The sequence below is a fragment of the Podarcis pityusensis genome, assembly GCF_964106645.2.
Source record: "Podarcis pityusensis genome assembly, chromosome: 6".
In the NCBI taxonomy this organism is placed as follows: domain Eukaryota; kingdom Metazoa; phylum Chordata; class Lepidosauria; order Squamata; family Lacertidae; genus Podarcis; species Podarcis pityusensis.
The window spans coordinates 56,758,996-56,778,522 of record NC_138030.1 but is presented as its reverse complement, the minus strand read 5'-3'; the positions used below and the strand labels follow the sequence as shown (position 1 = coordinate 56,778,522).

The 19,527-nt window shown below is 40.0% G+C and overlaps 1 protein-coding gene across 4 annotated transcripts in view; it reads left to right on the top strand.

Moving 5' to 3' along the window:
• LRP8 (LDL receptor related protein 8) overlaps nt 1-19,527 on the top strand; it is a 204,724-nt gene that overhangs the window by 114,910 nt on the left and 70,287 nt on the right. For 2 of the 4 annotated variants that reach the window (XM_081010429.1, XM_081010427.1), the window contains exon 3: nt 5,609-5,731. In XM_081010429.1, the coding sequence (XP_080866555.1) occupies nt 5,609-5,731 (123 nt within the window). Of the gene's footprint in view, nt 1-2,930; nt 3,291-5,608; nt 5,732-19,527 lie in introns of those variants that run through there. The other 2 variants (XM_081010426.1, XM_081010428.1) reach the window with 2 other exon arrangements.

Below are 19,527 nucleotides of genomic sequence, written 5' to 3'. Positions count from 1 at the left end.
AGCAATTCCAAAATCACAAGCACAAAAGAACAGATTCAGGCCTTGGTAACTGTTTTGAATGGCCACTGAAATGCTCATTGGAGAAGATTAATTTACGTTTGATGGGTGTTTGAAATCGCCTTGTGGGCTAAAATAAACAGTTGGGCTTTTTAAAAAAAATAAAATAAAAATCTGTTATAATTTTGCTGTCAAAACATCTATAGAATGCTTGTACCAGGATGCACTTTCTCTTTGTCTCTAAGAATTGTTTTTCCTGTGCAATATTCAATAGTCATTGATCAAGAGATGCTGGCTGATCTTGAGGGTAAACAATTTGGTAATACCTTGTAAGACAGGGAAGCTCAAATTTCCCTCGTCCAGGAACAACAAAGCCAAACTGAGCAGGGTTGTGTTTTCGTGGGGGATTTTTTGCACCTGTTTCCTGACAAGGGATTTAACAGGGAAGGAGTGGTAAGTGGGGTGACTATCTCTAGCAACCCATCCAATGCATGGCTCTGACTCTGGCAGGCTGATGACATTCTTGAAGAGGCACCATCTGCTTACCAGCATGGCTGGCAGCTGAAAAAACAAACTCATTACACCTGTAGTAAAAGGTAAACTGATCTGACAATTGCATATGTGGACCCCTGTCAATTACTGGGTATATAGTGGTTTTAGCGAATGAGATGGCAGGGTGGGGGGAGTTGGCGGAGGAAAGGAATTGCAGCTTGGCAGGAGTAGGTGAGACAAAGAAAGGTTATTATACAGCTTATATTTTTCCATGAAGCTCCCTTGTTTTTTTCATAATAAAAAAATTCCTTCCAGTAGCACCTTAGAGACCAACTAAGTTTGTTATTGGTATGAGCTTTCGCATGCATGCACACTTCTTCAGTTTTTTCCATGTTACCTTTCTGTTCTATGTGAGGAAATATTGGGCAAGTCTATGATGTACATTTGCTTAGATAAATCAATTGAGATACATCAATTTTCATATACAATTTAATATTCAGCATTCCTGGTGTTTAAAACGTTTAAACTGGCAACTGTGAAAAAGCTCATTATGATGCACAGATAAGAAATGGATAAACATAAATGGAATTTTATCTTCTTCTTTTTTAAAAAAAAAAAGTCAGCTGCAATTAGAAGTTCTTCACATCCTTAGAAGTAAGTCATATTGAGTGCAATGGGGCATACCGCCAGGTAAATGTGTTCAGAATTGCAAATTTTCAATAAATATACATTTTTAAAAATGTATAGCAAAAATCAAGACAAAAGAATTCAGTTCAAGCCAAGTGTTCAAAACTCCCTGGGTGCCAGTCCCTGCTGCTGTCTCTCACTCCTGCTTGTGCAGCCCACCTTCATTTGGGAAAGCGGAGACTTTGAGCTCTTCAACCTGGTGGAGGAGGTCCTGAAAAACTTCTACTCCTGGTGGTTGGTCAGGAATAGTGCACAGCGTTATAGTTAATTGCTGTAGCTTGTCTTTGCTTGCCCTACCCCACTACCCTGGGGTTATAAACGGTCCGTGTCACCATTAAGAAAAATAGGTAGGAAAAGGCCAATACATATAAGAACTGTCCCTTAATTAAGTGACTTTTCTTCTTTAAGTTCTCAAAGTTCTTAACCTAGCTGAAGGTTGTCATCTGCACTAGCCAGATGTTTAACTGACAATCAATCACAGTCAGTCCATCATTCGAAAAATAAGACTTTAAAGCCATCTTGCCCCAAAATGGCAACTAGACATTCCATTTTGGTGACTGTAACCTAGGTTTAAGAAGCCATTTGGTCCCCATCTTATATATCTGAGTTCCTAATACTATTCAAGGATGCTGTCTTACTGCCACATCAAATGTTGTCTGAACACCAGCTCTTTGCTCTGCAAAGTTCATCTGAAAATGTTAATACATGAAATATACTCGGAGTCAAGTGTGAATTTCATGCTCTTTATTCAGCTCATAGTAGCAATGAATGAATCTTTCCCCAAAACATCTAGCTATATATACATTATTTACACAATGGGCCCTGCGTGATTGGCTAGTTCCGGGCTGCTCCTGCAGGCAAATCAGGTCGCTGATTCACTTCCACCTGGAGCTGGATTGGGTGGCTCCTGCGGACGAATCCGACTGCTGCATTCTGGATCCTATTGTTCTAGGATTCAGCTCAGTACATAACATACAGCTTATCTTTGTTTCAAACAGCAGCCATTAGAAACTTGTTTTGAGTAGCAAAGGAATCTCTCTGGTTCTTTCCTAGCTGAATTGGTTTCCACACAGTTTAGGGAAATGATGATATCTTCTAATCTCATGCATCGTGTTGCACTCTTGAGCAGCAGAAACAGGCTCAACAGCAACAAATAGTAGCAGCGGGAGGGAAGTCACCCTTCTGCCATTAGCATCGTGGCTGCTAACCTAGATGAGCAGGCAAGTCGTTCTCCCCCACCCTCAGTTCCCATCTATAAAATGGGAGGTCTCAGTCGCCTCCCTCGCAGCTTTATTATGAGGATGACATAATTATGGCAAAGTAGTTCAAATACAAATGAGTGACATGGAAATGTGATAAACAGTAAAAATAATAATAATGAAGAAATGGCCCATGAGTATAGTTTTGCCAAGGGCCTACACTTTCCCCCAAGGAGCGTTATATTTAGTGATTTGGTAGCAAATGAATTGCCTGTGTGAAATCTTCCAAGGTTAATCATATTCAGCGGCATTTGTTTAAATATATTTGTTTTAATTAAGAGAAAGGATTTGCACGCTGGGGGTGTGTTCACATTTCAAGATCCCTGAACTCTGTTGCGGTAGGAATAATTACAGCCCGGGAGTTTTATGTGTCTCTGCAGTGTCCTTTTGAGATATTTAGATGGCTTCTGTTGAGATGAAAGACCGTATGGATTTCTTTTCCTCTATTAATCTGGCACAGAATACCAGACCTCCTGGGTCAGTTTGCTTACCAGCAGTGTTTGTCCCTGCAGTTTAATCTGCAGATGTTGGCTTGGCACATATGACATTGCAGAGGAGAAGATGCTTCAGCCTGTCTGGTTGTGGGGATGCACATCAAGCATATTAACATCTTCCAAAGGCCACCTTGTGGTTCATTGTCAACAATGTATTTCTTCTCGCCTTTTGTGATTTCTCATAATAAATTAGTTGTGCTTCCAAAAAAACAGTGCCAAGGGAACAAAGCAATCAGTGACACCATCTGCTGCCAGCAGGTTTGTGTGTTGAAGGAGCTGCATATCTCCATCACTCAGGAATGTCGACGGACCCTGATGCTGGCAGCAGTCCCTTGCTTCAAAGCCACAGGCCTGGGCTTGTGTGAGTAGATCAGCAGGGAAATGGCTTTGTCAGACTAAGGTGAATAAATAGGTTTGGCAGTGGCAGGCTGGAAGCAGACATAACGGGCCCCTTGGGTGCAATGTTACTATCATAAGTTAGATGCTTAAGGCTGAAGCAGATCAAACAAAATGTGAAAAATTACTGGCCGCATACTTTATGAAGGCCATTAGACTTTAATGCTGTACTATCTAAATTCTTTTGATCTTTCCCTAAGAAGAAACTTTTGATCCTGAACATGGGAGTCCATTCAAAGGCAAGCGTGTGAGTGTACAATCTGAGAGCTATACAACCATTTTTCAATAAATGCTAAGCCAACTCTATCCTTAACTCTGAAATTTAAGATACAGCCTGCAGTGTATCTTAACACAGCTCAAGAGAGAGAATACCAACACCTGCAATTTTATTTTATTTTTGTATTTCCTTGTGTGCTGAAATTTCCCATTGTCTAACTTAGCAGACAATTTATATCACCATGCACATAATGTCTGGAGATACCTTCAAAACTGAGTTTATATTCCGCTATTGGCTGTCTTCTCAAAGCAGGCTACTTTAAAATGATGTAAGTTGGATATGGCTCAGGTTGCTGTCCACTTTCAAAATCAGTGCCGGCACGAGGTTGAGCATTATGCACCATCTGTTTCTGTACAAAGACTCTGATGTACCTGGAGCAGTCTGCACCAAGGTGTTATTTGATAATCCCTGGAATACAAAAAATAAAAACGAAATGAAAGGATGTAATTCAGCAAACATCACTCATGGACATTGAAGTTTAGATTCTATTTTTTCTTCAGATGCCCGAAGTACTTAGCTGCCTGGCTTATGCCACCTTCGCTCTTCTGTGATGTTGAAATAATTAAGCCAATAGCAGCTAGAGGGTCTGTGACACTTCTTTCTGCAGAATGTCACTGTGACGCCAGAGCAGTTCAGCCAATGGCATCAAGTGGGAGCAGATACTAAGACCAAGTAGAAAATGCTGTGAGAACAAGGAAGTGAATCTACAGGAGAATGAAACTTGCAGACCATCATACTGTTGGACCGTTAGCTAAATTGTTCTGTATTAGTACAGAGCCATTATTGGTGACACTGAAGTAAATACCCGCTATTGTCAACTCATAATTCATATGTTGAATGCAAGGGAAAACAAATATACTTTGTTCTTATGGAATGCCTATCTGAGTGGATTATGTTTATGTTTGATGAGGCTTTACAACATTTCTTTTTGGGATGCCACAGCAAGGAAACTGCATGTTTTATGAATCAGAAAATTAATGCTCCCATCACAGACCCTTTTTCACCTACATGTCTGCCTCTCTGTTGACATACTATTCCTTTACAGTTTGTCAGTTGACTTTGGTATAACAAAATTAATATTTTACCAAGTGGGCCAGTGATCATTCTTCATCCTACATACCATTTTGTCTCTCTCTCTGTTTTTCTAGTGGTTTTACTCTTCATGCCTCCAGTGGTGGGCTTTGGCAAGGCATGGCAACAACTCTTTCAGTCCCAAAGCTGCATTGAGTGTTTGCATCAGGATAGAGAGACTTAATCTCTGTCTTCAGCTATTGTTAAGCTCATGTTCACCAGATCATTCACTCAGGCATGTCTGTGCAACAAATATAAACTACTTTAAAATCCTAGGAACTGTAATTCTTTGCAAGAGCTGAGAGACTTTTATCATAAAATCTCAGCACCCAGTTCCAAAGTATAAGGACGCTTCAGGAATTAGGTATTTTGTGTGAGTGTGTGAATGCTGTTATGATCTCCCCTGATCCAGTCTCGCAGGATAATGTTTCACTTGGAATGCACGTTCTGCCCTAGGGCTGGGTGATATATTGTCCAAAACCATTTTGATGTGCATATTGTGATATCAGTTTCATAATTTTTGACCTAGCAATATATTGTGAATTATGAGGTGTGTGAGCTATGCAAAAATCACAATGTGGGGAAAACCGTGAAGCTGGCCATGGTGGCTGAGACCATGAAAGTTAAACCAATAATAAACTGGTTTACATTTTTAAAATTTATATTTGTATCCTGCCTTATCCTTGCAATCAGTGAGTCTTAGAGCTATTTCATCAAAGAGGTCATTACATGTTTGGCCTGAAAGATCAAATGAGAGACAGACATCAAAGGTGGTGTGTACTGTTAGTTCTCCTCAGAGTAAACCTATTGAAAATAATGGACATGACTACCTTAACATCCATTATTTTTACAGCTGTACTTTGAGAAGCACTTAGTGGAAAATAATTGTGTTGAATTGAATCCAACGGTCTAACGTTCCCTATTTCTTCTTTCAGCCAAGAAGACCTGTGCAGAAAGTGATTTCACTTGCAACAACGGTCACTGCATTCCTTCCAGGTGGAAATGTGATGGTGAAGAGGAATGCCCAGATGGGTCTGATGAATCCGAAGCCTCATGCAGTGAGTACTCCTGCTAACTGGTTATGGAACATAGCTTTATAGCTGTTTGAAAAGTGGACTGATAAACAAAATAAATTATATATCATGTGCACATGCGTGTGAGTTCCCCCTCTCCATACCGCTGTCCTGAAAGCAATCAGTGATGTGGTTTTATTATTATGTCTGGTTGAGGTCAACAAATGATACGTTGTGCACAAGTTAAATCTTGCCTCTTACTCAGGACTTAGCAGTTTACCTCTAGAAACTTGCAAAGCTAACTCTAAGCCTGGGGTGGGGAATCTTTGGCTTGTGGGCCTCATTAAACCTGCCAATCCTCTCCAATTGTCCCACCAGGTCACTTTGGCCAAGTCATGTCCACTCGCCAGGCCAAAATACGGGGCTTTTCAGTTGGATGAATTTTATGTGATTAGCCAGTTCCTTATGACATTTTCCACTTTTATATTTTAATTATGTTTATTGTGATTTTATATTTGTTGTGCACCACTTGATGTTTTCTGTAGAGTTTAGCGGTATATAAATATATATTTTATTAAATAAATAAAAGCTTTCTCCTTTTGCTTCTGTAGATAATTTCATTTGAAAAATGTGATTACGGGATTCAAAATAAGGAAGATTTTATGTTCAGACATTGCTTTGCATATGCACTCAGCTAAAAAACACCCCCCCCCCACCACCATTCATTGCTGACAGTTCTTTTTTTCAGAAGATTGATTGTAATTTAAATCTCCTTGGGCTTATGTTGTTTCCCAAAAAGCTGTGCAAATGGAAGACTACTGATGCAAATGTTTTCCACTTCTCATGGGTAGATTGGAATTATTGGAATTTCACCAGTTCCTCTCTTTTATATAATTGTCATGCCCTTAAATAGTAGTACTATTGTCTAATTCCGTCATGAGCCACTATGTTCAGTAGGGGTTTTTCTATAGATCTCATTAGCTTTGAGTGGCACCCTGAAAGGAATCAACCTCAAAAATCTTTTTCAGGTTACATGTTGTCCTTTTGAAACTGTACCATATTGCATCTCTCTCCTGTTGCATTATAATAGCTCTCCAAGACAGCATGGCATTTCACGAGTTGTACTTGCATTGGGCAGCACAAAGCAAGCAAGCTGGAGACTTCAAGTTAAGTAAAGAATGCTTGCAGGCAATAACTGACATGGAAGCCAAATGTGGCAAATTTCCCCAGCAGGATAGACTCAATTGCAAATGTGACATTATTGTAAGTGTCAGGAAACACTCAGCTTTGCTTCAATACCTTTTACCACATTGTTATTCTCATCCTGTGGGACAGATCATCTATTTCCCATTGATTTTAGAGAGTTATTAAACATTTACTGATACTGACTAGATGGGGATTTAATTCAAATAAAAATAAAAGTGTGTGTTTAAATATGATTGACATACTTTTTGTTTGGGAAAACAAACTCTGTGACTGGATACTGAGCTATGTGGACATAATGGACTAGTTACTTGGGTTGCAAGATTTGTTTCAGGTCACACATGTTTAAAGTATGGAAAAGAATAGGTAGAACATAAAGGTAAAGGACCCCTGGTTAAGTCCAGTCAGAGGCAACTATGGGGTGCGGCACTCATCTCGTTTCAGGCCGAGGGAGCCAGTGTTTGTCCACAGACAGCTTTCTGGATCATGTGGCCAGCATGACTAAACCACTTCTGGCACAACAGAACACCGTGACAGACGCCAGAGTGCACGGAAATGCCATTTACCTGTCCGTCGCAGCGGTACCTATTTATCTACTTGCACTGGTGTGCTTTAGAAGTGCTATGTTGGCAGAAGCTGGGACAGAGCAACAGGAGCTCACCCCATTGTGTGGATTCAAATCAATGACCTTCCAATCAGCAAGTGCAAGAGGCTCAGTGGTTTAGACCACAGCGCCACCCACTGGGTTGGGCAAAACACATTCCACAATTGGTCAAAGGTTTCTCATTTTGTAAACAGCATAAGGATCTTACATTTTAGTAGTATATGATGTTATTAATAACAGCTGCCTTGAAATGAACATGTGCAAATTTTAATCATGCCAGATGGAAGCATCAGGTAGAGAATGCTGGTGCCGTGTGTGTGTGTGTGTGTGTGTGTGTGTGTGTGTGTGTTGTGTGCATTTCCCTAATTAGGCAGCAATGCAGAATTGTCTTAAGAAATAGGAGGTAGAGAGAGGGACAGATGGCTGAAGATACTGAAGATGGCTCCTGCCATGGGCTTGTCACAAGAACAGGTGTGGAGGGGAAGGTGTAGCTATCAGAAAAGGAAGCATTCTGCATTATTCATTACTGGATGCCCAGACCAGCAAAACAGCTGGTTGGAAAGAGCAGGAAATGGTTGTGGGCAGTGCATATGTCCAGCTGGAGTGCAGCTGCTGACATGACTATGAGTTTGCAGCATAGAGTCTGAAGAGAAAGAGGCAACCCAGGTCCAGAACATTTTTTTAAGGTGCTGATATGTTCCTCTCATTAACTGATAGCTAATCTCTTCAAGCTACCACAACCCTGTTGGGCCTTCTGGGGACATTCTCCTAAGAACTGTTAGAAGAAACTGAATAGGCTCTAATAAGAATATGCAGTTGCCCAGTGATGACTTACTATATTTATTTTATAAGCCAATTTTATGTTAAAGATATCCAAGGTAGCAAAACAGGTGTCCTCCTCCTCTGTCCCACTCCCTCCAACCCTGTTCATTCCCCTCTGAACACCACCATGTGTTGCAACCTATCTAAGTCCATTGAAGACAGTGCATTGAATTTTCAATTATATGCCATTTAAGTGTGTTTCCCCAGGATGGATGCTCCTAGCAAAAGGGAAGATGGTTTGTTTGACTTTGTCAGTGTGCAGTGCAAAGAGGAACGTACAATTATCCACCCTCTTTCCTCTTTATTTCGTTAGCCAACTCTGCATTGCTGCCTAATTAAGAAAGATACACGCTGCTTCCTAACAAAGCCCTCTTCTAAGCAGCCACACACAGTATCAACGTAATCATCTCAGCTGTGACATTAACATATTTATAATGCACTAGGGTTTGGTCTCTGACTGCCTCTCTCCCTTTCAGCCAGAGTCTTCTTATTAATGCAATGCCACTCTCCCATTGGATGGGTTTAAATTAACTTAGCAGTTTCCTTCCCCAGAATTCCCTGCCTGCAAATCTCTCTAGCCTGAAGCAGCTATGTTTAGACTGCACAGTTCACTGTGAGGTCCATGAGGATTTCATTTGACCTCCGTCAGCCAGCGATGCAACTCTTCCTGTAAAGAAGATTGGCCTGCGCTATAGAAAGGCTGAGCCTTCAGCTACCTGAGCATTGGCTTCAGTTACACTTGCATGCCTCTGGCTTAGTAGTCTTGCAAGAGGCTTCCATTTCACCTTGAAGCTTACAGTGCATTGTGACTCATATTATGTTCCGGTTAGAAACAGGAAAGCTGCATCGAGAGGAAAAACTTGGATATGGCTTCCAACTCCAGCTTAGCCTTGGGCTTCTTGGTTGGCTCCTTGAGCAAGCCATTTCCTCTGGCTTTAATGTGAATTTTCCACTTGCTTCATAAAGTCGCCAGTGTTTCACAGCCATCCCAGCACAACAGCTCTATGGCTATCACCTTCGGTTAATTACAGTTTGTCTGCAGAGCTAACCATTGGCAATGATGGGAGTTGGCAGCAAGTTGAGGAAGGCTTCTGTAGGCAGCTTTGTGGAAGGATTTGCCACTTCATAAATAGAAACACAACTGCATTATCAGATGCGGGTAACTTTCCCACAAAGATCCACCACATGCATCTACACCAAATCATGTGACTGCACCGTGCTTATCAGAAGGGCAGCTGTTTTTGTAACTGGTACGATCCAGTGTGAAAATGATCGGTTCTGAACTTGAGAATCCCTCAACTTTGGCCACTGAGTCTCCTAGGGGAACCACTACCTTTTGACCTGAGTTTTCTGTCTGTAAACTGCAAATAGTAGTTGGATAAAGAAATATTGTGATCCACCAGGAGTCTTTGAGGACAGTGTAGCCTTTAAATCTATAAACCTACAACAAGTTGACTGAAGAATTGGGAGTCTTACTCTGGACAACTGAAACTAATCTGCCTCTGGTTTTTGAGGCAGTATATTTTCATATGTTTGTTCATATGCACGAGGGCTAGAGATTTTACTTTACTAAAAAATGACAAGTCTTCTAAATGAGTTCCATCTTACTTTAAAGAGGTAAAGATTTAAATATTGAATTGTGTTTATTTAGCCCAGAGATCTTTGTGTGTGGTCAAAAATAATATAAAAGCTCTAGGAAATATAATATTGGCTAATAAATTGTGATAGTGCTAGTGAAAGCTCAAAGGGGTAGGACAAAAAGTGAGTACAAAAGGTGAGTCCAAAGGTCTTATGTGTGCATGTGTATATAATAAATCCAAGGATGTGAGCTGCATACTTTCCCCATCCACTTTCCCTCTTATTACGTACACACAATGCTCTAACAGAAAACAGTAGAAATTGCTTTATGCAAATGTAATCTGAAGACCTGCAGCATAAATAGAAAGAATAGGGGGGAAATCACTATAGCCTTTTATGAATCCATATTAATTTCACTAGAGGATATAGCAGGCAACCATTGATGAATGAGTCATCTGTCCACAGCAATCGGTTCAGTTAAGCTGCACATTTATACGAACTAATGTATTTATGTATTTAAAGCATTTATAACTCGCCCTTCCTTTATACCAGCCTGACCCAAATCTGGTGCCCTTCAGATGGTTTGGACCACAATTCCCATCAACTCCAGGCAGTACAGCTATGCTAGCTGAGGCTGATTGGAAATGCACTCTGGGTTGGGGAAGGCTGATACCATATAGAGACCAGGGTAGGGTATAGAACAAATAATAAAATAAACAATTAATATTAAAATGCGCAGTCAAGCATATAGGACAGTGAAAAACAACCGAGGAGGTTAAACAGTCAGCAACTTATGAAACTAAGTTTCTGCTCGTCAGACTCTTGATTCACATAGCCTGGTATTGTCCAGTTTGAGGGTAGCCAATGTGGTGCCTTCTAGATGTTGTGGTCTCCAACTCCCATCATCTCTGACAATTTGCCTTGTTGATTGGGGCTAATGGGAGGCAGAGTTAAATAACATATTCTCATTGATGGGAGCTGAAGTCCAACACCAGCTGCTTTGACTGGCAGCTTTACTCTTGACTGGCAGCAACTCACCAAGAAACTCAGGTGGAAATCAGGGATTAAACCTAGAACTTGTCTCTTTCACTGGTCTTCAACAGTGCAAATTGTGTTTTATCTAAAGAAAGAGGGTCCCTAAGCGAACAGTCCCATGACATGCATGCCACTTTAGTCTGCTAATGGCAGATAGTATGACAGAATCTTCCCTGGGGAAAGGACCTAGACATAAGATTTCAATACATAAGGGGTGAAGACTAAGCCGGAACTTTTCCTGGAGTCATCATGCAAGTCTTCTACGGGAATAATTATTTATAGATGTATAAGATTTTTAGACTACTTTCATTCAAAGGTCCCAAAGCTGTTTCCAACAATAAAAATGCAGATTAAAACCAGATATAATTTGAACAATATAGAATAGGGCAACCTAAAGCACCAGGGCAAACAAAACAACTTTTCCAGAAGCCAAGGAGAACTGATAGGTCTTGACTTGATGACAGGAAGCCAGCCACAACACTGACATCTGTAGTTCTGGGGGAGGAGTGTTCCTAAGTTGGGGCAAACTCGCTAAGGAGGCACTGTCTGGTGTCTAGCACGGCAAGTAATACTCATGGTGATACTGCAAGCAAGACCTCCCTCCCCAATTGATCTCAGGTTCTGGGGTCACTGATATAGAGAAAGAGATTCCGTCAGATATCCAGATTCCAAGTCAGGGCCTTATACACCTTTAACTGAGCCTAGTAGCATATAGCATATAGCATATATAGCATATAGATTTACCCTTCAGTATTTCAGCCAGCCCTTTTCTCTCATACTATGCTATAGTGAAACAAAGTTTATGTTGCCCTTGCAATTCTTCCCTAAGTCAGTTCTTTTTAGAGTTTGTTCATCAAATACTATGAATATAGTAGCAGTGTCAAATTTCTGTTATTCCACTAATGCATTTGAGTAGTTCATAAACAAGGACAGCAGTAAAAAGCTTGATGGGATCACTTTTATAGCTGTTATGAATCTTGCACCCATTCAAGTGAAAGGGTAGAGGATGTGAGGGCATTGGTGATTACAATTGTAGTACTATCCTATTTTTAAAAACAGAAGAGGCTTTGGGTTGTACTGAGACAAGTTTTAGGCATCAATTTTTTAAATTGACACCCCCCTCCCCCAGCAAGTTTAACATAATTGTCTCCAGAAAGGGGTGTTTATTTCATTGCTTTCAGAAGAATCCTGGCTTTGGTAGTGGCAAATGCAGTATGTTTTCAAGTAATAGATGGAAGCTTGGCATCTTCCTCTGAACAGGAGATTTAATGTGACTAGGAATGATTTTCTGTAAATCAATTAAAATTTTGGCTGTATGTACAGATCTTGATTAATGGTGCACAAGAACAGTAAGTGAATACAAAAAGTGTGTGAGTTTTAACTGGGATAGGTAAAGTTACAGGCTGTAACCAATGGCAACTTGACCTTGGCACTTCCGGGGGCGGCGCGAACGGCAATGGCGGTCCTCTTCTGAACGGGAGAGGAGGCTCCGCAGACAACGGGTCGTCCGCTACGGCGAAGCGGAGACCCACTTCGGAAAACCCCAGGCAGCAAGAGCCTGGGGTCTTGAGGCTCGGTGGGCGCCTTGAGCGACCCTCCAAGCGCGAAAGGAACCCCGTAAGGGGCTCCGGAGCGTGGAGGGGGGTTGCGGCGCTGAGAGCTGCTTCACAGTCTGTGGAGCGAAGCCGCGCTGCTGCTGCCGGTGAGCGCTGATCCCTTTTCCTGTCAAATTACGGATTCGGATGAAAAGCAACTTATTCGTGAGTAAAAGACTGAATCACTTGAAATTAGAGACTTTAAAGGGAAAATCTTAATTGGCTTGAACTTGGCTGAAAGCGGAGAGACGTGGAAACAGGAAGTCCGTCTTCCGCAGCCATTGAACTTGAAAAAAGCAATCAGCTGGAGGAGTGGAGGCTGAAAGAAAGAGATTCTAAACTTTACAGATCTAAGCATCTACTGAACTTGCAATTTAAAGTAAAGACTTTAAGCTAAAGATTTGGAATTATTACTTGCACTTGACTTTCCTCCTTTTATTGGATTACAAATTAGAAGGTGAAACCCAGAGTCAGGAGCTGCCTGAGCATTAAGAGATTGAGCTGTCAGTACTGCAGATTTGGATACTGTATATTGGAACTTGCAACAATCTGAGGGTATTGAGACCTTTTAAATTTGAAACATTCTTTTTGGAGACAAATAAGCACTGTCTGTAACAAAGTGACCATTTATAAACTCTGCTAAACATTTGTATCTGAAGGTTCTTGGACATTAAATTAGACTCTGAAAGACATTTTAAGCTCCCTCTAGAGGATTGGATTAAAACAGTGACTTTACATGTACATTTACTTTCGATTCCCTTGTTGTTTGCTCGCTCTGGGCCTTTCCATTCCCATGGGAATAACTCAGTGTGACCTTGACTGACAGATAACGTTGGAATGAGTGGCACAAGAAAAAGAGGGAGAGTTAGACAAACAACTTTAACAACTCTAACCTCAGCCTCGCAGACACGTAGATCATCTGTACCTACTTTGCCCTCAGAAGTAGAAGTTGAAGAAGTTGCCTTGTCACAGGCAAAAGAGGGAGAGGGTGAAGCAGAGCAGTTACAATTGGAAGATATGGCCTCAGGAGTATCTGTTTCTGTTCTAGACAAAATCTTCGAAAAATTGGAAGCTTTGGACAAGAAAGTAGATGTGCAATCAGCAAAGATTGACAAAAATACAGAATGTCTAAATAAATTAACCATACAAGTGGTACAGAATACACAAGCAATTGGACAGTTAACGGAGGCCTCAGCAGAAAATCGGAAATTGGCTGAGGACACCAGACAAAAATTGGAAAATTTAGAGCAAGAGGTAAGACCACTCACTAAACAAGTTGGGGAACATCAGATTTATCTTTCTATGATAGAACTGCGAAATCGTGAGAATAATTTGAGGATTAGATCATTACAAGAGGCAGAAGAAGGAAATCTAACTGAGTTTTTGACCAAAGAATTCTCCAAGTTCTGGAATTTGGAAGAAAAGGACTTTAAAATTGTGTCAGCTTTCAGACTTGGAAGATTCATAAAGAAGGAGAGGCCCAGAGACTGTTTGATAACATTGAGATCAAAGGAGGAAAGGGATAAGATTTTGGGCCTACATTACGGAAAGTCACTGGAGGTTTTGGATAGAAGAATTGAAATTTATAAAGATATCCCAAGACAACTGCTGGATCTTAGAGCCGCCTATTCTGAACTTGCTAAACTACTAAGGAGCAACGCAATTCCATTCAGGTGGGAATTTCCCCAAGGAATATCTTTTACCTTTAGAGGGAGAAAGGTCAAAGTTAGAACATTGGAAGAGAGAGACAAATTTTTGGCTACATACGGAGAGGATCTTCAAAAAGGAATTGAACTACCCTCTGGGCCTGGGGCAACGCCAGCATCAACACCAGCACCTGGGGAACCTGAAGATTCAGAGAAGATACCACCCCTGGAGAAATAACCAGATTGATCCAGGATGTCTCTGCAACTGCTGAGTTGGAATATTAATGGTTGTAACATTCCGGAAAAAAGGAAGAAAATATTTCACATATTAAAAAAAGAACAATTGGACATTATCTGTTTACAAGAAACACATGTGACGAGGCTCCACAGAAAAGTGCTAATAAATAAAAGATTGGGCCAGGAATTTGTATCGTCGGACAAAGTTAAGAAGAGAGGCGTGGTGATATATGCAAAAGAGAGCCTGTCACCTAAATTCTTATTTAAAGATGAACATGGAAGAATTTTGGCTATTGAGATACAATATCAAGGAGAGAAACTGTTGATATTAGGAATCTATGCACCTAATGAAGGGAAATCGGAATTTTACAAGAAGCTGCAGGAGACAATGCTGGACTATCTGGATTACAACAACATCATAATGATGGGAGATATGAATGGGGTCGTATCAACTAACATGGACAAGTCACAAAGTCAAAATGTTACAAAAGACGGCAGACTAGCTAAAACCTTTTTTGAAATGACTGACAATATGGATTTGATTGACATTTGGAGGACAAAGAACCCACTAGGAAGAGAGGGAACATTCTTTTCTGAAGCCCAACTGACCTGGACAAGAATCGACCAAATATGGATTTCTAGAGGCCTGGCACCTAAGGTCAGAAAAGTGGAAATCTGCCCAAAGACCTGTTCCGACCATAATGCAGTAAAGATGGATATGACACTACTACCAACTGGATCCTTTAGATGGAAGATGAATGACAATTTGTTCAGAGATCAGGAAATTACCAAGAAGGCCCAAAAAGTTTTGAAGGATTACTTTGAGATAAATATGAATAATATGGTGGAAAAAAGAATAGTCTGGGACGCAAGTAAAGCTGTAATGAGGGGATTCTTGATACAACAGAATGCAGTAAAGAAAAGAACACAAAATGAGAAAAAAGATAAGATCTTGGATAAAATAAAAGAATTAGAGAAGAAATTAAGAGTGAATCCGAAGTCACAGCCAACTCTGAGAGAAATTAAACTTTATCAAACACAATATTCTAAATTGATAAATCAGGAAATTGAATGGAAGGTTAAATTAATGAAACAAAAAACGTTTGAGTCGGCGAATAAATGTGGAAAACTGCTAGCTTGGCAGTTGAAGAGAAGACAAAGATTAAATACTGTTACAAACTTAGAGGCTGATGGAAAAAACATTCAGAATCCAGTGGACATTAGAAAGTGTTTCCAGAGATATTTCAAGAAATTATACACCCAAGGGCCGCAAGACGATGTTCAGATTAAACAATTTTTGGCAAAAAATGGACTATCTAAATTGTCACAAGAAAATAGGACAATCCTGAATTCTAAAATAACACGACAGGAGATTGAACAAGCCATCCAGAACATGCAACTCGGCAAATCTCCAGGACCAGATGGGCTGACCTCCAAGTACTATAAGACATTAAAAGATTACTTGATACAACCCTTGATGGAGGTCAGCAATGAAATTATGGAGGGGAAGAGGGCACCGGAGTCGTGGAAGGAAGCGTTCATCACATTAATACCAAAGTCGGAAGCTGAAAAGACACAACTTAAGAACTACCGTCCCATCTCTCTTTTAAATGTGGATTACAAAATATTTGCAGACATTTTGGCAAATAGATTTAAAAAAGTTTTAAATGAAGTAATTCATAAGGACCAGGCCGGCTTTCTCCCAGGTAGACATCTGTTTGCTAATACAAGGAACATTATTGACATTTTGGAACTTTTGCAAACAGATATAAATACAAAAGCAGTTTTAATTTTTATAGACGCGGAGAAGGCCTTTGACAATATCTCCTGGAAATTTATGATGGGAAATTTAAAAGAGATGGGAGTGGGACGGGGTTTTGAGAATGGGATTGAGGCGATATATTCAGAACAGAAAGCTAAATTGATAGTTAATAATGTGGTTACAGAAGAGTTCAAAATTGAAAAAGGGACACGACAAGGTTGCCCTATTTCCCCTTTGTTATTCATTTCGGTTCTGGAAGTGCTATTGAACATGATTAGAGGGGATCGGTTGGTGGAAGGAATTCAGGTCGGTCAGAAACAATATAAATTAAAAGCTTTCGCAGATGACCTGGTTTTGACCCTGCAGAAGCCAGAGCCCAGTACGAAAAGAGTATTACAACTGATTAATGACTTTGGTCGGGTGGCTGGATTTAAACTAAATAAACAGAAAACTAAGGTTTTGGGGAAAAATTTGACTGATACAGAGTCAGAACGGTTTCAGAATGAGACGGAACTTAATGTGGTTAAAAAAGTAAAATACCTAGGGGTAAACATAACAGCAAAAAATCTAAGTCTATTTAAGGACAATTATGAAAAATGCTGGACAGAAATTAAGAGAGACTTAGATAGTTGGTCAAAATTGAAACTTTCTTTGTTAGGCCGAATTGCTGCTATCAAGATGAATGTATTGCCAAGGATGTTGTTTTTATTTCAAACACTTCAGGTTTTGGACAAAACGGAGTGCTTTCAGAAGTGGCAGAGAGACATTTCTAAGTTTGTCTGGCAGGGCAAAAAGCCCAGAATTAAGTTTAAGATATTAACCGATGCAAAACAAAGAGGGGGCTTTGCCCTGCCAGACTTAAAGTTGTATTATGAAGCCGCAGCGTTCTGCTGGCTAAAAGACTGGCTACTTCTTGAAGACACTGATGTGTTAGATTTGGAAGGGTTTAACAATGCTTTTGGATGGCATGCATATTTATGGTATGACAAGGTTAAAGCAAATAAGGCCTCTAAGAACCATATTGTCAGAAAATCACTGTTTAATGTCTGGACAAAATATAAAGACTTGCTGGAAAATAAAACACCAAGGTGGCTTTCACCTCTGGAAGCTAAGGCCCGAAAAAGACCCAATATGGAGGCTAAATGGCCAAAATATTGGGAAATACTAGAAAAGGATGGAGACAATTGGAAATTGCAGAGTTTGGAGAAAATGAAAGACAAAGTGCGAGATTGGTTACATTACGCTCAGATTAAAGAAGTTTTTAAAAATGATAAGAAACTAGGGTTCCAGGTGGAGAAATCGAAACTAGAAACAGAATTGTTAGAACCAAAGATTAAGGTACTTTCAAGGATGTATAACTTGCTGTTGAAATGGAATACACAAGATGAAACGGTTAAATCGGCTATGATAAGGTGGGCACAGGACATTGGGTATAATATCATGTTTGAGGACTGGGAGAGGTTGTGGAGTAATGGATTGAAATTTACTGCATGTAACGCTCTGAAAGAAAATGTAATGAAAATGATTTATAGATGGTATATGACCCCAGTCAAACTCGCAAAAATTTACCACCTGTCTGATAATAAGTGTTGGAAATGTAAAGAGTGTGAGGGAACGTTCTTCCACCTCTGGTGGACTTGCCCTAAAGTGAAGGCGTTCTGGGAAATGATTTATAATGAATTGAAAAAGGTATTTAAATATACCTTCACTAAGAAACCAGAGGCTTTCCTTTTGGGTATTGTCGGCCAAGGGGTGGCAAAGAAGGACCAGACATTTTTTATGTATGCAACAACAGCAGCAAGGATACTTCTCGCAAAACACTGGAAAACTCAAGATTTACCCACACTGGAAGAATGGCAGATGCAACTGATAGACTACATGGAACTGGCTGAAATGACCGGCAGAATTCGTGACCTGGGAGAAGAGAGGATTGAGGAGGATTGGAAGAAATTTAAGAATTATTTACAAAAGCATTGTAATTTGAGTGAATGCTAAATAAGATGCTAGACTAAAATAACTGAGCACCACTAAATTTAGAAGTTTTTAAGAAAATAAGTAAGACTGTGAAAATTTAACTCCTTTCGAGAATTATAAGATTATGAAATATAGAAGGGATATAAGAATTTAAATAAGATGATAAATTGCTGACAAAATGGTACAACGATGAAAGTGGGAGCGGGAGATGTGAGGAAGTCCAAAGAAAATGTGAAATTATGTTAAGACAAATGTTATATTGTTTATTATGTTTACTTTTATTGTAAAACCCAATAAATTGCTTTAAAAAAAAAAAAAAACTTGACCTTAATGGTACTTAATGAACAATATTCAAGAGCCAATGATCCTTTACTTGTGGCTAGAGTGCAGAAGAGGTGTGTTTTTGAGTGGTCACTGCTGTTGCTGCTGCTGTAAAATCTGGTTACATTTCCAAGCTTTCAAAACTTCTTCAGATATCTCTGAATGCACAAGAAAAGCTTATACCCAGAACAAACTTAGTTGCTCTCTAAGGTGCTACTGGACAATTTTTATTTTTATTTATTTTGACTGCATCAGACCAACACGGCTACTTACCTGAATCTAAAACTTTTATGCTTTGTCTGCCTGGATGGTAAGGTGAGGCGAAGACTTCTGTCATGAGAGGAGCAGGTGACAATCATCTGGCTGTCATAGGAACCTGCTTTGATGTAGAACCCTGCTACTGATAGGGAAGACAATCCAAATGACATTGGTGGTAGAGGCTATATAGGCGGTAGATAGGCAGCTGTGAAATGCTTTCTTTGTGTGGAACCAGTGAAAGAAACATCTACAGTGCAGAAGCAATTCTTAAAGTAAGAGTATGAGACTTCTTCTGATCCCTTCTAAGTGGATTCCCAAAAGCAAAGGAAGAAATATTTGTCCAGGAATGATTCCCTAGAGCGTGCGTGAAGAACTGGGTAGAGGAGAATATTCCCTCCAGAGGATATGACTCTTCTTTCTTTGCATGTACTCAGTTATATAAAAGCTTGACTTTCGTAGTGCAGTGGCACTCGTATGACTGACAATGGAATGGAATGGGCAAGTCAGTGTCTCTTGCTGTTTAGAGACATTAACTTGCCCGTTCCATTATCTTGTTGAATCCCAGACACTGATAGAGAAAGTTGGGATAGGTAGTACCGAGCTGCCCCATTAGTCACATTTCTTTTTTTCTTTTTTTAATAATTTTTATTAACTGGCCAATCAAATCACATTATTTCCAAATCACATTAGTTTCAAATTATACAGCCAGATTTTTAAATTTTTGGGGGGTACCCATACTTCAAGCTCCGAACGGGGGTCCAAGCATCACTTATATTGCTGCTTTAATTAGACAGTTCTATCCAGTT